The sequence below is a fragment of the Gymnoscopelus microlampas genome (assembly GCF_963454915.1).
Source record: "Gymnoscopelus microlampas genome assembly, chromosome: 11".
NCBI classification, from domain to species: domain Eukaryota; kingdom Metazoa; phylum Chordata; class Actinopteri; order Myctophiformes; family Myctophidae; genus Gymnoscopelus; species Gymnoscopelus microlampas.
Window position 1 is genome coordinate 9,079,925 of NC_139948.1, and position 18,841 is coordinate 9,098,765.

At 42.2% G+C, this 18,841-nt stretch overlaps 1 protein-coding gene across 1 annotated transcript in view; it reads right to left on the reverse strand.

The window, feature by feature from the left end:
* Nucleotides 1-8,931: 8,931 nt before the first annotated feature.
* LOC311054548 (shisa family member 6) overlaps nt 8,932-18,841 on the reverse strand; it is a gene marked incomplete at both ends in the record, with an annotated part of 150,821 nt that continues 140,911 nt past the window's right edge. Inside the window, one exon of the mRNA XM_084070559.1 lies at nt 8,932-9,686. Within this exon, the coding sequence (XP_083926685.1) occupies nt 8,932-9,686 (755 nt within the window). The remainder of the gene's footprint in view (nt 9,687-18,841) is intronic.

Here is an 18,841-nt window from a genome sequence, read left to right on the forward strand (position 1 = left end):
TTACTCATGACCCATGAAAATGGGTCCCGATCTATCGTTTGAGAAACACAGCGGTTATTGTGTATGAATGTGTCTATTGGTCAGTGGTGTAAGAAGTACTCAGATATTTTACTTAAGTAAAAGTAGCAGTAGCCTACCACAATATAAAAATACTCTGTTACAAGTAAAATGCCTGTGTTCAAAATGTTGAGCAAAACTACAAAAGTATTGGCATCAAAATATATTTAAAGTAGGCCTACCAAAAGTATATAATGTGTGTATATATATATATATATATATATATATATATATATATATATATATATATATATATATATATATATATATATATATATATATATATATTTTATAGCTAATCTACAGTACACATCTACGCGTCCCGTTGTGAGCTTGTAGATCGGCTATTTTCAAATAGCCTATGTATAAAATAGGGCTAAAGTGGTTAATGTATACTTTACAATATAATCGTTTTTTTCCCTCCTAAGTAACTAGTTACTAAAGTTTTAAAATAATTATAGAGGAGTAAAAGTACAATATTTGCCTCTGAGATGTAGTGGAGTAGAAGTAAAGGTACCTCAAAATTGTACTTAAGTACAGTACTTGAGTACAGGTACTTAGTTACTTTACACCACTGCTATTGGTGAACTCACTCAACAGAAGCATTTACTCATGTGAGGGGCAAAATCAATGTTTTGCCCCGTTTGTGGCGCTGGCGATAAAACGACAACAAAGCACACAAGGGATTAGCTCGTTTTTTATACAATACATGTGGTGTGCTTTAATAGTCGCTCCGTAAACAAAAGAAGAACAATGCACAGGAACAGTCATACATCTTGTCGTTTTCGAAAGCCTTTTAAAATCAAGTCTCCCATGGTTTGTGCAATTACACACACCAGCGGTCCACAACCTTTTTTTCCTTTTGGATCAGGGCCCACTCGCGAGTCGCGACCCACCCGTCTTGCCCGCTTAATTAAGTGAGATGAGTGGTCAGGTGGGTGGGCCGTGTGCATTTTCAGAGCATGTTTACTTTAATGGCCAATAGGCTCTATAAAGGCAGCCATATTATCACTTCCTTCACAGGTGTTACCAATGATACTAATGAAGGCTCTGTTCCATTTAGAGTAGCACAGTGGTTCTCAGATTTTTCAATTTCCACGACCACCATAACTCTTCAGAGTTACACACCCCATAAGAGGCCATTTGAAAACCCCTTAAGGAACCAAGAGGGTCCCTGAACCCCAATGTAGTCCCACTGGTGTAACAGAGTGTTTCCAGTGAGCCAACGTGCACAACATCAGCACCCTGACTCTGTTTGACCATGAATGGAACAGAGTCTTCATTAGTATCATTGGCAACACCTGTGAAGAATGTCTTCACAATATGGCTGCTGTGCCTAGAGCCTATCGATTGTGTTCTGGCTTTGATCGACGGCGCCAACTTAGCATGCCTTAAGTTCCTATTTATCGGTATCACAATAAAAACTCATTCACTCATTTATTTGTAATTGTTTTTTACATAATCATGATTTATTTTTTTATTAATGTTATATCATCAATAAAATCTCGGTGTTTTACCAATTATTAATTGGGGTCCCACTTGCAATATATCCTCACGGCCCCACAGGTTGGGAACCGCTGACATCCACAGTTCCACACCACATTAAGCCATTATAGAAAACCAACTCCCTCTGACTGGAGAGGACAATTACAAGACATAAAAAAAAACAAGACACCAATGCTTTTATGACAGCAGATGAGTCATATAATGTTTTTTGTTCTTTTTCTTTTCTTTGTTTAAATAACTGGCAACATTGTTATACTGCATGAGTAGGAAGTATTGCACATTATCGAAGAAAAAGGCTCTTGGAATGACATCATTTTTGATAAATATAAATTGACAAAAAAATACAAATCAGGACCAAAGTGATTGTAGAAACGTCGGCGACAACAAAGGCGATTTGTCAGATGGTGTGACGCCTGATTTAAAATGAGTTACGTGCGTCACACACCGAATATAGCAGATTTACAAGCTCTACGTACAAGCTCACAACGCACTGCGATGCATGCGTAGTGAGCTGGTTGAGCTTGTAGATCTGCGGGCAAGCGGGCAAACAAGTATTAATCGTCTCTGTCGGGTGGAAACCTCACATCAAATCCAAAACTGTTACTTTTCAGGATTCAAATAAAAAAAATAGCAAAAGTAGCAGATCTGCTTCGTGCCGCGTTTCGAGCTTGCGGATCTGCTACTTTTTAATGCTTTTGTGTGACGCTGCAGTGTGATCAGGTAGGGCGTTAATTTACGAAAACAATATGGAGATAAGAGGTTTCTGCCCGACAACAATGAAATCAGGCATGACTCAGCAAATCAACACCGTGAAATAATGTGAGTGTTCATTTAACTCTCAGTTAAATTTACAATCGGGATTTTGCAGAGCATTGGCGGTTGCCACAAATTGGCCATGACCTTCAAGTGCTGCAAAACATGCACACACGCACGCACGCACGCACGCACGCACGCACACACACACACACACACACACACACACGCAATGCAGTAAAACAGCACTTTGACTTGATTTAAATCTGTTAGGAGTCGTGTCCACTGACAGTGTTTTATAAGCAGGGGAGCGCCTTGGATCTCGTGTTCAGAGTGCGGACGTACGCACGCACCCACGCACGCACCCACGCACGCACCCACGCACGCACGCACGCACGCACGCATGCATGCACTCACACACTCACACACAGCGTTTATTGATACATGCAATGTTCAAACCTATCAGCCATGTGCTCATGTGCTCAAACATCGCGTCATCACCGTTATTAGCACATAATAGGCATAGCAGTGGCGGCCATTTTGTGGTTCTGGCACACATAGAAACCCGAAGATTTTTTCCCATCGAGATTTCCGAAAATATTTTTACCAATTATTACAATTAAAATATAAAAAGTATTTGAATATTTAATTATACCCTTTTGTACGGTTTTCAAATATTTTTTGACACAGAATCAAATGTTTTATGGTCATGATTCACCAGGAGCCTAGATGGCTTGGTTCCAGGCTTAAAATAATGAATGTAAATATTTCCGTTAATCTCTATGGGGTTTCTATCTGTGGAACCACAAAATGGCCACCACTGCTATGCCCTATACACTAGCTCAGTGGTTCTCAACCTTTTCTGGACCAGGGCATGTTTATTTTAATGATCAATCAATCAATCAAATTGTGTTCCAGCTTGGCTCAATGGAACCAATGTAGTATACTTTCAGCTATCACTTATCGGTATCACAATGAAAAACCCACTATTAAAAGCAATTTTATTTAGCTAATGTTCCCCCCAGAATATGGACGCTGGGGTTCAAGTGGTTAAAGAAAAAAATACCATGATATACTGTTCTTATATTAAAGGAGTACTGTGTTCACCCACATTTTTTTTAATTTTATTTCAATTTCACACCCCATCAAGCCTTGAATTCATGGAGATTTGTTAAGTGTTTGTTTAATTCCTGAGCCAATAATTCGATTTTTTTTGTTGGGAGAACTACTCCTTTAAAATCGTTAACATCTGTTTTTCATTTGCCTATCATTTGTGGGGCTCACTTGCAATATACTCACGGCCCACCAGTGGGCACCCCGGCCCACAGGTTGAGAATCGCTGGCCTAGCTGACCCGATTGTATGGACTTCTCATGGTTGTGGTAATAACTCAATGTCCGGTTGTAAAATGATTCGTCAGACTCAGCCAGGAGGATCAAAACGTGACAACGTTTCAAAAGTTGCAGCTATTTTCTTCTTTAAAGGTAGGGCAAGTGATTTTCTTTGGTTAAAATAAGTGTTCAATAGCTCTATATTCTGAAATGACTCATTACTATAGAGTGTCTGTTTAGTAACTGGAGTCTCCGTGTCTCTCCAGCTCTTTATTAAACAGAAAATTCAATCCAATTTGATCCAATCAAGATAGAGAACTCAGTCAGGATACCGATTTAGAGAGTTAAATTGGAAGTGATGACAACAAAGAAATGAGCAGACAAAATTGGAACTGGAACACTATAAAAAATATGAAGCTGATGAATTGGTACACTCTCCTGATTGGCTGAAATGTTGTCACCCACCTGAAAATGTATTTTATTTTCTGTTTATTAAAGAGCTGGAGAGACAGGGAGGCTCCTGTTACTGAACAAACACTCTATAGCAATGATTACTATCAGAATATAGTGCTTTAACCTTTTCACACAAAAACAAATGGTTTCAACCAAAAGGTATCACTTACCCTACCTTTAAGCACTCCATACTCCGTCAAAAAAAAATTAAAAATGCTGGGAAGATGAGCACTCCTCCTTTGCCATGGAAATACATGACAGAAAGGCGCTGGCAGCTCAACATATCGTTGCTGTCAGGCAGAAACCTCCATATTTTAACTTTTTGTGTTTTTTTTTGTAATTAATGCCCTACTAGACCATATTACAGTGTCACACAAAAGCATCAACAGTAGTAGATCCACAAGATCTGCTACTTTTGATATTTTTTAATTTGAATCCTGAAAAGTAACAGTTTTGTTTTTTGAACATACAGTATTAGGTGTCCTCCGGACAGAGACGATATCTTTCTGTGGACATGTTCCCTTAAGCTCCTTGTCTTGTCTGGCGTATGTACCCCAAAACAAATTCTAAACAAAATTGGGGAAGAAAAAAATAAATATATATGTATATATATATATATATATATGATAACACTGTTGTTGACATCAATTAATGCAGAGCCAGTGAGACAGCAATGAAAAGGATCACGTTAATTCCAAAGTAAATCTCAAGAACACAATCTGTTGAGCTTGCAATACATTCGCCAACACATTGTACACACCCCTCTTCTGTGGTGACATTAAATATAAAAAAATGCATCTAAGTGGACAAATTAGCCACGTTGGACCCCGGCGTCCCTATTCTGGGGGTGAACGGAAATCGCAGATCTACAAGAAGCTCACAGCGCATTTGCAGCGTGACGTTTCGGGAGCTTTCTAGATCTGCGGTTTTCGGCAGAGACATTTGACGTATAGAGGGAAACATCCGAGGATCTATTATAGAGCCCTGAGGGACTCCGGTCAATTAAGTATATAGGGTTTAAGTATTAAAAATGTTTTAAAAAAATAATAATAATAATAATATGGTCACAGTATTATATCGTTGCTGTCGGGTGGAAACCTCATATATCCCAAACTGTTACTTTTCAGAGTTCAAATTAAAACATAGCAAAAACTGCCAATCTACAAGCTTTGCTATTTTTACTACTTAGAGCATTCATTCATGGAAAAACAAAAAAGTTTCCAAATTTGGAGATAAGACGTTTCTGCCCGACAACAACAATGTGCAGTGGCCGCCTACGTCTCTGTCCTTGAAAGTCGGTCCCAACTGCAGTAACGTTGTGTTTTTTTAATATAAGAGATGTGCTCTTTATACAAAAGCCTATAACTCAAAGATTGGATGACAGTAACAGCATTTGCTGATGTTTTATCTGCCCAATAAAGTCGATTCATAAAAACCTGGAGTCCCAAATCTGTCCTTAGTGAGATTGATATGGTAGCGTCACAAAGAGAAATTCCATCTAGAGTTTATTAGCGTCTTGGGAATGGACAGTGCATTGTCTTTGTAATGTCTCTCTGGACACCAAGAAGACACTTGAACATTTGAAAGTGCTGAGCTACTGATAAACTTTTCTTCAGTGGAAACTAGTCAGTCTCGCTGTTTGACCCATGGACATACAGTCTTTGTTTCATACCATGATTTTTGGACAGTCAAGTCATCAAAACATTTGAAGATGTAAAGATTTAATTAACTTAATAAAATAATAGGCTATATAGTATATCTGGAGACATGTTCCAATTTGCGAATAAACGTAATTCCCTACTTTTTCCATTTACATGAATTCTACCACCATAATTTAGTCTCAAGAGATTTTAACCACATGAACTTTGGCAAACATAGCAGATCTACAAGCTCACAATGCATCACGACGTGATGCGTTCGGTACATTTTGGCTAATGTTCCCCCCAGCATATGGATGCTGGGGTTCAAGTGGTCGAGTGGTTGTGTATAGGCTGTGTGCATAACTGTAGTCCTGGGCTGACCCAAGGTTTCCTGTTCCGGTTCATTTTCCCATAGCTTCAGTCGATTGGCTCATTTGATTGGCTCATTTGAGTGGATTGCTGTCGAGCCAATCAAACAAAGCTATGGGAAAATGAACGGGAACAGGAAACGGGTAAGCCATCTTCTGGAAACCCGGGACAACAGTTATATGCACAAAGCCTATTGCATTCACTGATTCACACCACATCTTTTGCTGCCAATTCTGCTGGTAAATCATCGTTGCCGTAAGGCAGAAACCATCTATCTCCATATTTCCACTTTTGATGTCTGTTGGTTTTTAAAAAATATTTAACCAATGAAAAGTATTAACAAAAGATTGCGACTAAATGCTTCATTGGAACACAGGTTCCCTTTGTCCATTTCCTGAAAAGTAAGGGTTTTGGACTTTTTCCACACGTTTTCAAATATTGCACAAAAGCCAACACAAGACAATGCAACACAAGCATGATTGTACAGTTAAGAGCATATGGGAGAGTCCACACAATAAGGCATTGCTTTAATGAAAAACAAAAGTGAAAAAAAGAGAAAAATGTCCAGACATACGATTCACAGTTTTAATCCTTTAGCTTAGCTAGAGATCGCGACAACGGCCTGTGTACCGACTGTGGCATTCACATCGACACAGCAGCGACAATGTAACCTGTGTGACCACAACACGACTAAAGGCTAATTCATATTCCGTCGAGTGATGTTGCCGTGCGACAAAAACACAAAAAAAACAAAAAAAACCCACAACATTTTGACTGAAAACATTCCGCCACGCGACAAAGTATCAAACAGCCTTAAAATGTCGCTTTTCGGTTCAGACATCATATCATGCGGAAAACCATATCTCCGAGAGTGTACATATGGAACCAAATGGACCCGCATGGCTCTTGGAGTTACATACCGGTCAACTTATGATTTGAACGACAAGTGTCCCACGGCGAAAGTGGCGTCAAAAACATAAAAAAAAAGGTCATGGAAGCCTCACGCGACGAGGTATAAATCTGCCTTAAAATGTCGCTGTTCGGTTTGGACATCATAAATGTACAAGACAGAGTAATTGATATGTAGAGATGGAAATAACTATTCCTGGGCAAATGCGACATGGGAGTTTCGATCGTCCTCGAAAATGAGGAAATGGGTGAACGGAGGAAATGGAACTGATTCAAACCATCCTGATTTATACTTAGCTGTACCACAGTGTCTCTGGCCAGAAATAGCAGCGATGGAGTCTGTTATTTCCGGCACGTGACGCCGCCGTTGGACGAAGTCTAAATCGGGTTTAGGCGGTGTCATACATCTGCACCTACGGTTTGAAGGTGGTACGAGGTTGATCAAACCATGATCACTCTAACAGTTCGAAAGCACAGTTCGAAAAGGAAAATTAAATATAAATGGAAACAAATAACAACATACAGTACATAACGTCTACACATTATTGTAGACATTGCTCAATTTGATCAATTATTCAAGAACTTTGACTTATCTAAAATCAAGATCATTGAATCTATAACAGATTCTGGGTGGGAATCAATCCAACAAACAAAGAAAAAACTAAAATAAATAAATAAATAAAAACAGCCAAATAGGGGCCAGCTGTCCTTGTGTATAATGCTGCTAATATAGCCTATTTACAATGATCTATCGTTACAAAATAAATTAGACTGCTTTCACTAATAAGCTGATATGTTCTGGCCCTGTTATCAAAGAAGAGTAAAACAAGGAAAGGAAACAAAGGGAATTGTTAATTAATTGTGCTTTTTAACCCACAAATCCACTTCGTTAAAGTGGGACAGTTTCAAGAGGCACCACTTGAGTAGTGCTTTAACACCAGTCAATAGGAATCTCTAAAGCTATAACAAGGACTGAAAATACAAATAGTAAATATAGTGTATTTATATTATTTATAAAGTTGATACAATTCCTGGTTGTTCGCGTCCATGTCCGGGGGTTCTTAAAAAATATCTTTTTGCCACGGCGTTGAACCCGTGGACACGCGGTGGAGCAGTTCCTCGTATGACAACGTGCAAAGCCCTTATGTTGCTCTAAGAGAGGAAAAGTACATAATGTCTTTGCAATTGTTGATACTAATAGTCTTACGTCGGCCCAGAATTCTGGATGACATGGGAAGAGGAGGAAGAGGAGGAGGAGGAGGCTTGCGCTACGAAGCGGAGAGAGAGAGTCTCGAACGTGGAGGGGTTAAAAAAGACGAGCTGAAGGAGGCGGATCTCGCCTCCGCCTGGGAGACTTTGCGAAACCTTTCTGCCGATAGGCTCTATATGCACAGCAGCCATATTGGAAAGAAATTGGGCCTCTTCCTTTACTTCCTTCACAGGTTTTACCAATGATACTAATGAAGGCTCTGCTCCATTTCATGTAGCACAGTGGTTTTCAAGCCTTTTAATTGCAAGGACCCTCATAAGGAGACCTTACGGGTCCATTTGGTTCCATTTGTACACTCTTAGAGTTACACAAGGGGACATTTAGAACCCCCCCCCCCCCCCCCAAAGGAACCATGAGGGTCCCTGGACTCCACTTTGAGACCCACTGGTGTAACAGAGTGTTTCCAGTGAGCCAACGTGCACAACATCAGCACCCTGACTCTGTTTGACCAGAATGGAACAGAGCCTTCATTAGTATCATTGGTAACACCTGTGAAGTAAGTAAGAAGAGGCCCAATTTCTTTCCAAAATGGCTGCTGTGCATAGAGCCTTTTCCCGCCGCGGCGTCGAGTGTGTCCCTCTGTCAGCCTGTCTCTGTCTGTCTGTCGCTTTTGTGTCCACAAGCCGCCAACCGTCGGGGGGGTTTTAAACAGTTACCTCGTTCTTGCTGGCAGTGCGGTAGTTCCCGTGGTGGTCCCTGTCGTGGTGGTCCCTGTCGTGGTGGTGTCCCGGGATGTAATTGAGGTCCACCGTGTGCGTGCGCCTGCCCGCGAACGCCTGCCTCTTGTCTCTGCCTCCGCCTCCGCCTCCGCCTCCGCCTCCCCCGCCCTGGCCCTGGTGGTGGTTGACCTGCAGCTTGTAGCCGTCGTTCGGGGAGGAGGAGCTCGGGTGGGAGTGCATCTTGGTCATCTTGTGGCGGTCCACCTTGGGCGTGGTGGGCATCAGCATGTCGGCTTGCGACATGGCGCGCGCCATGGCCTTCTCGCGGAACTTGTCGCGCCGCATGGCGGGCGACAGCAGCGGGTCCTGCGAGCGGAGGCGGTCCGCCGAGAGCAGCTGCTCCTCCGAGAGGTGGCGGCTGCTGCCGTAGGCGGCCGCCGCCATGCCGCCGTACGAGGAGAGGCCGTAGTGGTCGCGGTCGCGGTCGCGGTCGCCGCCGGCGCTGCGGCGCGGCGTCCGCGGCGGGGACAGCACGTGGTCCTGGGACATGGCCCGCTGGACGCGGGGGCGCCGCTGCTGCCTCTGCTGCGGCGGCTCTTCCCGGCTCCGCGGCTGATGCTGGTGCTGGTGCTGGTGCTGGGGCGAGGCGGCGCTCAGCTTCACCATGTGCGTGGCGCCCTGGAAGTCGCGGTGGTGGTGCTTCCTGCCGCCGCCGTAGTAGTCGTCGGCGTTCTTGTCATCTTGAGGAACGACGAGAGAGTGAGAGAGAACGAGTGGAAAAGATGATTAGATAAAGATAAATAGATTGAGATACTGTGTAGGCCCTTTACCTATAACCTTGCCCTATACTATTAGGGCAAGGTTGTGTACTGTATATGCATTAGTCTGGGTGATGTGGCAAATGAATGACTACATCCTAAAATCCTCCACGTTCATTTATTTTCTTCTACTCTGAGAGTGAACGCATGTACTGTATCATGTGTACACTCTCAGTCAAATCATAAATAACAGTAATAATGAGAGAGAGAGAGAGAGAGAGAGAGAGAGAGAGAGAGAGAGAGAGAGAGAGAGAGAGAGAGAGAGAGAGAGAGAGAGAGAGAGAGAGAGAGAGAGAGAGAGAGAGAGAGCATAAAATAGAATGAGAGAAAGGAGGAGAGAAAGGCAGACATAGAAAGACACACTGTATAGGGCAATGTTGTGAATATTCTATAGTATAGAATATACACACATACTTAGCCTGCCATGGGTGATGTGCAAAGTGAATGACAACATCGTTAAATCCTCAGTGTTAATGTGTCCATTCAAGTCTGAGGGTTTCCAATCGCTCACTCTCGGAGTTAAATTGTAATAGTGTTATGACAGTGTAATACCGCGGTTATTAGCCTATTGTAATTTGAGCGCACTCGCCAGTGTCTATCACAAGTCCTATTTAAACCATTAAGACCGGGAACGCTTCTGTGTGTCATTTTTAGATGTATTTGGCTATTAAAAAAATCAGATCTACAGTACAAGCTCATAGCGCGGTACCGAGCGCCGCGCTATGAGATTGTAGATCTGCTATTTATTTGTTTTAATCTTGAAAATGTGTGCAAATCTTTGAATATATATATAAATGTTTTAAAGCGAACATTTTTTAACTCCGATCTGTGCTTCTGGGGGGTCCCTGGAACAACATATTTTGAGATGAGGGTCCACGGGCAGATACATATCATTTTGGGGGTCCTTGACATGGAAAAGTTGCAGCACCACTGCATAATATAGCAGCATAAACTCTTTTTCTTTTTTAAACTGTTTGTAGAATATATATTCAAAGATTTGCACACATGTTCGCGATCTTTCAAAAATTGCCGCGCTATGAGCTTGCAGATCTGCTATTTTTGAATAGCCAGAGAAATCTTAAAGTGACACACAGCATGCGTGCCCGGTTTTAACGGGTTAAATGCCACTGAATCCCCCCTTCCATCCTATATCGGTGCCTTCATCCCCTGGAAAGTAGGTTGCCCTTCATTAGCAAGCAGAGGACAATCAGCGCGCTGCCGCAACAATTCAGCTGCAACCGGTGGCGATAACCCTCCATCTATTTCCTCCTGCTAAGCGATCCGGGAGGAGCTCTCCTTGGCTTTGGCGTGAAGTCATCGCCCGCTTTGTTGTTTACCGCAAAGCAGTGGTGCAAAGTAACTGAGTAGACGTACTCAAGTACGGCACTTAAGTACAATTTTGAGGCAGCTATCTTTTACTTTTTACTCCACTGTTACTCCATTATTTGGAAAATGTTGGTTGCTAGTTACTTTGTAGATTTAGATCGGCTAGAAAATACAAGTGAGCTTGTAGATCAGCTATTTTCCAAAGATGTTTTTTTTTTTTTTTCTCCATAGATTTTGAAAACGTGTGAAATATGACATTATGCATAACGAGTACTTTTACCTTTTGATGCCAGTATACTTTTGCTACTCCTGCTGCAAAGACAGCCGCATTCACCTCCGCCCGGCCTGACTCCGAGAAACAGGTTAAAGCTTGTTTTTATTTGGGGGCGGAGTCCACCGGCGCGGACGAGGGAACCGAACGCTTGGGCACCCTGGAAAGTGCTCTGATTAACTGTTATGGGCCGAGGGGGGTGCTGCGGCCTCGGGGCCGACTTAATTACTTCGGGACGCCGAGGTTGAAACGCCCATATTAGGAATCGTGCCGCTGCGCTTCAGCGGGTTCGGGCGGAGACGGAGCAGTGGTGGACAGTAACGGAGTACATTTACGTGAGTATTATCGTCGATGTCAGGCAGAAACGCTCTTACCTCCATATTCTAACTTTTGGTGTTTTTTCGTAAATGAATGCCCTACTTGATCGTACTACAGTGTCACACAGAAGCATCAAAAGTAGCAGATCTACAAGCTCGAAACGCGGCGCGAAGCGGCGCGTTTCGAGCTTGTAGATCTGCTACTTTTGCTATTTTTGAATTCAATTCTTAAAAGAGAGAGTATGTACTTTACTTGAGTATTTGTACATTTTTTTTGGACACCTATGACTTTGACTCCACTACATTTCAGAGGCAAATATTATACTTTTGACTCGACCACATTTCTAGGAAGGGGAAAAGTACATTATGGATTAACCACTTAAGCCCTATTTAAAACACAAGTGAAAATGGCAGATCTACAAGCTCACAACGCACGGTGACGCGACAGATTGTGAGCTTGTAGATCTGATATTTTCACTAGTACATTTAGATATTTAGTTTTCAAAATATCTGGAAACGTACTGTTTGTTGGGGGGAAATGTCAAAATGTTTATGTTAATACATTGATATTAAATGGTCACAGGCGGAGTGTCCGGTGACCAGCCACCCCGTCATCAAATTATTGGCTTAGGAATGCTAAAAAATATGTTTTAAAAAATATCATGGGTTGTGTATGTAATTGATAGAAAATAAGTCATTTTTGGGGTGAACTACTTCTTGTAATTTATACTTTTGAATACTTTTTTTAAAGCATGTACTCCGGTACTTCAACTCAAGTAAAAGTTTTTACAGTCGAACGTGTCAAACTTGACTCCCGGTCAGAACGGGAGTATCTAACAACTAATTATTTGTTTGCCAACATTGAGACTGGACGCACAGGTGATTGTTTCATGCAATCAATTCCCAACATATTGTTTCGGGGTGCAGCTGGTTTCAGTACATTCAACCTCCTCTTGTGTGTTGGCTAATGAGGCGCGTCCTATAGCGAGACCTGACAGAAGAGGCTTTCATTTGGTGCCGGCCTGCGCGCGACATGCTGGTTCTTATCAGTGTGACGTCGTCTGTTAAGGGGTCTATACTTTGAGACAAGAACTGGGGTGTTGAGTACTTTGAGAGAGAGCGGGATGCAGCTTTGTTTGAGTCCGGACGGAGTGCTTGTGCGATGCATGCAATTGCTTCCCTGGCTGGGAGAAAGAAGAAGGTCACTCCATTGTCCCTCCATAAGGGATGGGGTTTGTGTGTGTGTGTGTCCCCTCCCCCCCACCTAGCCGATTACTAATGAAGGAGGCTTAACTTTGGCCGGTGGCTATATACCCGCTCTGGCGTTCTGCTTTTCAGGGGTCAGTGAGAAGATGACGCCACATTATGGTGGTAAATGTCAATCCACACTCCAGCGTCGGCTTTTTCAAGCCTGCAGAAAGTATAGCTCCTCCGCAACTAGGCCAGTCTCAAGGATGTCCTTTTTTTCTGTGAGATTCATGTGGGGACTCGGGGTGACTCTCGGACCACGATGTAAGGCACCGCCCCCCCCCCGCCCCCCCCCCCCAAGAGGTCCGTGTTTTAGTCACGCCATCAGGTGTGAAACCCGTAGCCAAAGTTGACTGCTATTTATATATTTTAACATCATTGCTGTCGGGCAGAAACCTCCATATTTTAAAGTTTTTTTTCGTAAATGAACGGCCTACTTTGTCATTACGGCCTACTTTGTCATACTACAGCGTCACACAAAAGTAGAAGATCCACAGGCTCGAAACGCAACACGTTCTGAGCCTGTAGATCTGCTACTTTTTCTACTTTTGGATTTGAATTCTGAAAAGTAACAGTACTGGACTGGACAGGTTTCCACCCGGTAGAGACGATGTATCACTATATCATGTTATATCATTGAGGTATGGAGTTATATCCACAAGAGGATGATTAAGCGCCATGTTGACTGATATTTATCCATGTCTCATTCTAAGTATGGTAAAACTTTCAGAGTAACACGTTACTTTATCTGGGGCACACCTTCTAATTTCATTGTAAAGTACTTGCTGACACAAAATAAATAAATGTAAATTTAGTTTTAGTTTTAGTCTTTTGAATAAAACTCTATTCATACAAAAACTAGTCCCTCAAAAAAATGGTAGTCTGTTTTTTATTTGTTGACGGAATTGTCAATATATTTAATCATAGTTGTTGCCATCATAGCTTAGTTTGTATTTAGTTTTCGTCAAAGAAAAAAGGTGGTGGACGTACATTGTTAGTTTTAGTTAGCGCACATTAGCATATCTCTGCAGAAACCAGCTAACTCCAAAATGTTTCTTTTTCAGGAAATGACTAAAACAAAACAAAAAGTGGAGTTAGGAGGTTTTGTTCATCATCAGCTGAATGGACCTCCAAGCTCACAATGAGGTCAGAGGTCAAAAGTGGGTGGAGCTTGGAGTCAGCAAAACCAGCTAACTCCACCCCCCTTTGGTGGAGTTAGCTGGTTTAGCAGAAAGTTTGGGGATCCAATGGAGTTTTGTCAGAAGCTTTTCATTGGTCCAATATTTTTAAATCAACACACAGACGTAAAGGGTGTTCAATAGCACTGATTTATGGAAAAAGATGCGGAAAAATGGAATTAGCTGGCGTCTGCCGGACAGCAACGATATAGAGCCCTGAGGGATCCCGCTCAACCATATTTAAGTGTTTAATGTTATATGCAAAGTGTAATGAATTACCTTTTTGTTGTAATGTGCTTTACAAATAAACCTGGCCTGCTCACTGCTTTTAGCCCTGTATGTAAAACTGTCAGGACTTCGGTCGGCACTAAACGAAGTGTCTCTAAATAGCCATCTGGAAATACTCTTCTAAAGGTCCTCGCTGGCCTTTCTGGACTATAAGAACAGTGCTTTGAAGTCCCTGTTTATACTCTAAGTGATTGAAACGGATAAAAGCGGGACAACGCACATCTTTTCTGCACCGCAGGCAAAAACGCGCAACGCAGCACAATTAGCTGGAAGGGCCGAGCAGGGACCCCCACGTGAAAGTGGAACCACAAACAATGTGGGCCGGTCACTCACCGCGCCTAATTAAACCCAGTGGTGGGAGAAATACTCCAGTGTAGAAATACGCTGTTACAAGTTAAGTTCCTATATTCCTATATTTAACTTGAGTTAAAACTACAAAACTATTGTCATCAAAATGTACTTGAAGTACTCATCGTGCGGAAAGGCCCGTTTCACGTTTTGGAAATGGTTCAGTATCTTTAGAAAATAGCAGAATGTATAAAATTGGTTAATTGGTCAATAATCAATACGTTCTTCTTAAATCTTCAAAGTAACTTGTAAATAATGTTCTCATATAATGTAGATAAAAAAAAGTACAATATTGGCCTCTGAAATGTAGAGCAGTGAACATTGCACTTAAGTAAAATACTTGAGTACAGGTGGGGTTGGTGAAAGGACTCGCCGTGTCTCCTAGGGTAGGTACCCTCACAAAAAACATGCAGAAGGCCTAATCCTGGTCGCTATACCGCCTCCCCCATGACAGCCGGGGCGCCTGATGGAGGGGAAAGGAACTGGTTGGAATAACATGTTCCTCCCAGGCGCTACGTCCTACCGGGGAAACTCCCCCCCTGTCGGGTGATAAGAAGGTCAGTTGGCTCTCATGCATTGAAGGAGGCATGAGCTCGGCTCTGGGCTCCCTAGGCTGGCGGGGGGAGTGTAGCGCCCAGGGTATCACTTAGATAATTGGCACTGGGTGAAAAAGGGTTGCAAAATCGTGGGATTAAAAAAAAAAATGATAACAAAACATGTGGTGAAGTACAGTACTTGAGTACGTGTACTTAGTTACTTTTACACCACTGCTTCCCACCACTGGGAACCATGAAGAATGCGTGCCGTTCGCTCATGACTCCTAATTAACCCCCCCCCCCCCCCCCCCCACTCTCCCAGATTAGATTGGATGCGGTGCACAGTACACATTCATGGGTCAGCTATTGATCCCAGCAGGCAGCCAGCCCCCACAGCCCACTGTAATCACATAATGCAACGCACACTTGTGAAAGTTGTGAAACATCAATTATAAAGTGATCTTTGGAGGGGATTTGGGACGCAGAGAGAGAGAGAGAGAGAGAGAGAGAGAGAGAGAGAGAGAGAGAGAGAGAGAGAGAGAGAGAGAGAGAGAGAGAGAGAGAGAGAGAGAGAGAGAGAGAGAGAGAGAGAGAGAGAGAGAGAGAGAGAGAGAGAGAGATCATGCTTACATGTTGTTAGTTTTTTTATTGTATTTGACTCTATTTTTCGAGGATTCAATCCGAGGACTCATCTCTGTCATTTTAGATTTATTTGGCTATTCAAAAATAACAGATATACAAGCTCATATAGCTTGTATATCTGCTATTTTTTTTTATCTTGAAAATGTGTGCAAATCTCTCTATATATTTTTTTTAAGCGAACATTTGTAAAATATGTTGTTCCAGGGACCTCCCAGAAGATCGAAGTTACAAACGTTTGCTTCAAAAAATATATACATTCAAAGATTTGCACACATTTTCACGATTTTTGAATAGCACAAATAAATCTTAAAATGACAGAGATGCGTCCCCTGGATTGAATGGGCTAAGAAGGGGGGGGGGGGGGCTCGCTTGGTCTGAAGGGTGCGCTAATCCCTTCCTGGGGTGATTAGTGAGGGGGGATGGCGGCAGACAATAAGTGTGTTTTCTTCCTCTGAGGCGCCCTTCATCCATGATGTCACTGGAGGGCAATGCACAGTGATGTCCTCACGGATCCATGGCTACCTGCGTGGTGTAAAGTAACTAAGTACTGCACTTTTTACTTGCACTTTTCTTTTTTGCTCCACTGCAATTATTTGACGCCTTCAGTCACTATAGTTACTTTGCAGATTTAGATCAAATCATTCATCAAATTTATTTCTAAAATTGCTCAATAATATTGCTGCATTTCGCGTTTACGATGTGTAGTTTATTTCCAATTGTGGAAACGTACTTGAAATTGTACCATGTGCAATTTTGAAATAATTTAGATTATAGCGTCGCTGAGTCGACAGCACGCACGGCCATCACACACACACTGCCTGCCTTGTTTTCAAGGGAAACATTTATCAGAATCAAAATGTGAAACAATGTCTCGTACTAAATGGAGAATGATCGAAAACGGACAATTCTGCGTAAGTCAGGGGTCTTCAACGTTTTCAGGCCAAGGACCCCTTGGCTGAGAGAGAGATGTAGCAGGCACCCCTCTTTATTGTATAAAATTGGGTTTCAGATTCAACTTTTTTTTTTTACTTGGTCTGCTCTTTTTTCCCTCGACACCTATACCTACAAAAATAGCAGATCTACAAGCTCACAACGCCTCGCAGCGCGAGGCGTTGTGAGCTTGTAGATCAGCTATTTTTAGCGAAAGTTCTCCTCAGAAAAGGGATGCTAGGGTTCAAGTGGTTAATAAAAAAATAATAATAATCCTATCACACAAAGATTTGGCGGACCCCCTATAGTAGCTCTGAGGACCCCCCCCAGGGGTCACGGACCCCATGTTGAAGACCCCTGGCCTAGGTTATCGTCCGGCTTTGACTTTGCGCTACGCTTATTTCCGTTCCGGGTCGTCAGCCAATGAAATTATCGAAATGTCTGCATTGCCAAGCGGGATACTCCTGGAGGTGTGATTATAATGGCAGAAGTTGGGTTTGAGGGGGGAAAATAACAGCCGGTGCACTTTGGTGGCGGGAGAGATTTCTGCACACGCGGCAAATTGCTCGTTGGACAAATCCTGCAGGGTTTTGGTATTGTTGAAATCCTCTTTGTAACTCAATGTGATTGATCTAGGTGGGCTCCTGTATGGCTCCCGGCAAAGATAAGAGAGCAAAACCCCCTCCAGTGGATAAGGGAGGGGGGACGGCAACATATACAAGAGTGCAGAATAAAGTGAAACAAAGATTGCATTCTGTCTTTTTTTTTTGTCATAAAAAAACAATGTAATAAAACAATCATTTTGTTCTTTTTGTGATGACAAACCTGCAATAAAAGTTGACCAATAGTCTAGTGCAGTGCTTCTCAAAGTAGGGCCCTGGGACCCCCAAGGGTCCTTGAGGGGTCCCTGGCAAAATGTGTAAATACACCATCACAATCAGTTTTTATACTTCGACAATTAAAAAATAGTCGTTCTACACTGCTATTTCATTATTTTTTTTATAGTTGAAAAAAAAAATCACACATTTTGAATAATTTAGACATTTTAAACACACATCTTCTCTTCTGGTGGTCCCTGACACAATTTGATTACTTTGGTAGTGATCATCCCCATGCACGCGTCACGGTTCAGGAATGCATGGATCAAAAGCTGCTCATTGTGGTAGGAAAGCGCTTTTCCGACCGCGGTACCTTAGAGGGAATAGAGCGATCTGCTGCGGGACGCACGTTTTAAATAACAATTCCTTCGGCCTCATTGACCTGAAGTTTGAATAATTCAGTGGAGGAGTTGAGCGAAGACCTTAGACATGACCCTCTGCTGCCCTTGTCACCCCGTTCAAATTATTTCGGGGGAAAACACAAAAGTGAGTTGTGCTTCTTTTTTTTCCCAAAATCCAGAAAGAAGGCACATTTAAAGTGATTTTTCTTTTGTTAAAGTGTTAAATAGCTCTATATTGTGATGGAATGGAATACATTGCAGAGCATTTGTTGAGTAACATGTGGTCTCTCTGTTTCTCCAGCTCTTTAGTAAACAGAACAGGCATTTTTCAGGTCAGGATACCGATTTATTTTCATCCAAACAGGAGAGAGAACTCATACTGTACAGGATAGGCCTACAGAATAAACAGGTGACATTGCGGGTGATGACACCAAGTAATGAGCAGACAAAACTGGAACTGGAACATTTGAAAATATGTAAGCTGAATAATGGGTACTCTCTCCTGTTTGGCTGAAATTGACAACTCACCGGAAGATATTTGTTCTGTTTACTAAAGCGCTGGAGAGATGGGGAGACTTCTGTTACTGAACAAACACTCTATATATTTCAATGATTACTATCAGAATATATATAGAGCATAAACCTTTTAACAATACATTTTTATTCATTTATTTTTACCAAAAATCACTTACCCTACCTTTAAATGTGTGAATGTAACTCTGAGAGTAACACATGGATACATTGACACTGAGAATTCTTACTGTGCAGTAGGGA